This window comes from Jaculus jaculus, chromosome 8 (assembly GCF_020740685.1).
Source record: "Jaculus jaculus isolate mJacJac1 chromosome 8, mJacJac1.mat.Y.cur, whole genome shotgun sequence".
NCBI lineage: Eukaryota > Metazoa > Chordata > Mammalia > Rodentia > Dipodidae > Jaculus > Jaculus jaculus.
In genome coordinates this window covers 73,068,895-73,070,404 of record NC_059109.1, presented here as the reverse complement: position 1 = coordinate 73,070,404, position 1,510 = coordinate 73,068,895, and the positions used below count along the sequence as shown (strand labels likewise).

Sequence of the window (1,510 nt, the reverse complement as noted above, 5' to 3'; positions counted from 1 at the left end):
GTTGGGTTGTTTGATTTTTTATTATTTACGTTTTTGAGTTCATTGTATATCCTAGATATTAATCCTCTATCAGATGTATAGCTGGCAAAGATATTTTCCCATTCTGTAGGTTGCTTCTTTGTTGTATTCACAGTGTCTTTTGCCATACAAAAGTTTTGTAACTTCATGAGGTCCCCACAATTGATTATGGTTTTATTGCCTGAGCAACTGGGGTTATATTCAGAAAGTCCTTGCCAAGACCAATATGTTGGAGGGTTTCCCCTACTTTTTCCTTTAGCAGGTTCAGAGTTTCAGGTCTGATGTTAAGGTTTTGATCCATTTGGACTTAATTCTTGTGCATGGAGAGAGAGAGAGAAGAATCTATTTTAATCATTCTACAGATACACATCCAGTTTTCCCAGCACCATTTGCTGAAGAGGCTGTCTTTTGTCCAATGAGTATTTTTGGTATTTTTGTCAAAGACCAGGTGGCTATAGATACCTGGGCTTACAGCATTTTAGGACGATACTCCTCCAAATACAAAAGTTGCTTGCTGTTGAAAGCACCACACCGCTTTTGTCTTATGAATTGTACTGCATCTTCATATTTCATATCACATTCAATTAATGCTAGGGCAACAAGCACTGGAGCTCTCCCAAGTCCTGCAACACAATGCACAGCAATACAACAACCAGGTTCTTCACGAAACTTGATTTTTACAAGACTTAACCAGTCATCAACAATCTGGTTGGAAGGTGGTGCACCATCATCAAAAGGCCAATCAAGAACACAAATGCCTTCTTTCTCCACAAGAGCAGTGTCGTAAGTTGCTTCACATACTCTTACTATTATGGTCACTCCATACTTCTTAAGTTCCTCTATAAATTTATTTAAGGTTGCATTGATTGGATTGTGAGTAATAAGGGATCTCATGTTCTTGTATGTGACTTCCACAGGAGCAGGGCGGTTCATTCGTGCCATGTTAATTTAGTTTAAAAAACAAAAACAAAACAACAACAACAAAAAAACACCCAATAGGGTTATGAAAGAATTAAAAAAAAAACTGAATACAGAAATGGAGAAAAAAAACAAAACAAAACAAAAAAAACCCCACAAACTGAAGTCTACTTCAATATACTCCAGTTGAACTTCTCAGTGCTTTTGAGTATGGGGCTGAGAGAAATGGGAAATGAAATGAACCTCCTAACAAGAAGCACAACTCTTCAATCCAGTAATACTGAGGCAATACAAAGAAGTGCACTGAGGTTTACCCCATCCAGGTCTGAGTTCTTGTTAAAGCTGTGGATCTCACTACAACACTGCTGTGTCCAGGCTAACCACTCTTATGGGGGCTTCTTGGTGGAGTAGTAATGGATCTCTACAGTTCACTTGTCTGCATAGAGGTCGTGCTGTGCCTGGCAGTAATCTCCACTGCCCTTCAGAAACTCCATAAATGTGTGACCAAGAACACCACAGAACTGAGGAATATGTCTACTCATTGAAGATTGTGGCCTAATCATACAGCCGGTCC

General features: G+C 39.1%; 1 protein-coding gene across 1 annotated transcript; it reads right to left on the bottom strand.

Annotated features, from left to right (window-relative positions):
- Window positions 1–486: 486 nt before the first annotated feature.
- LOC101612273 (protein tyrosine phosphatase type IVA 1-like) lies at window positions 487–960 on the bottom strand. The gene has a single exon (XM_045157016.1). It carries the CDS (start codon window positions 958–960, stop codon window positions 487–489), a length of 474 nt encoding a protein of 157 aa, XP_045012951.1.
- Between the last annotated feature and the right edge of the window lie 550 nt (window positions 961–1,510).

Coding starts and splice junctions, on each gene's coding strand:
- LOC101612273 (XM_045157016.1), bottom strand. CDS start 960: ATGGCACGAATGAACCGCCCTGCTCCTGTGGAAGTCACATACAAGAAC.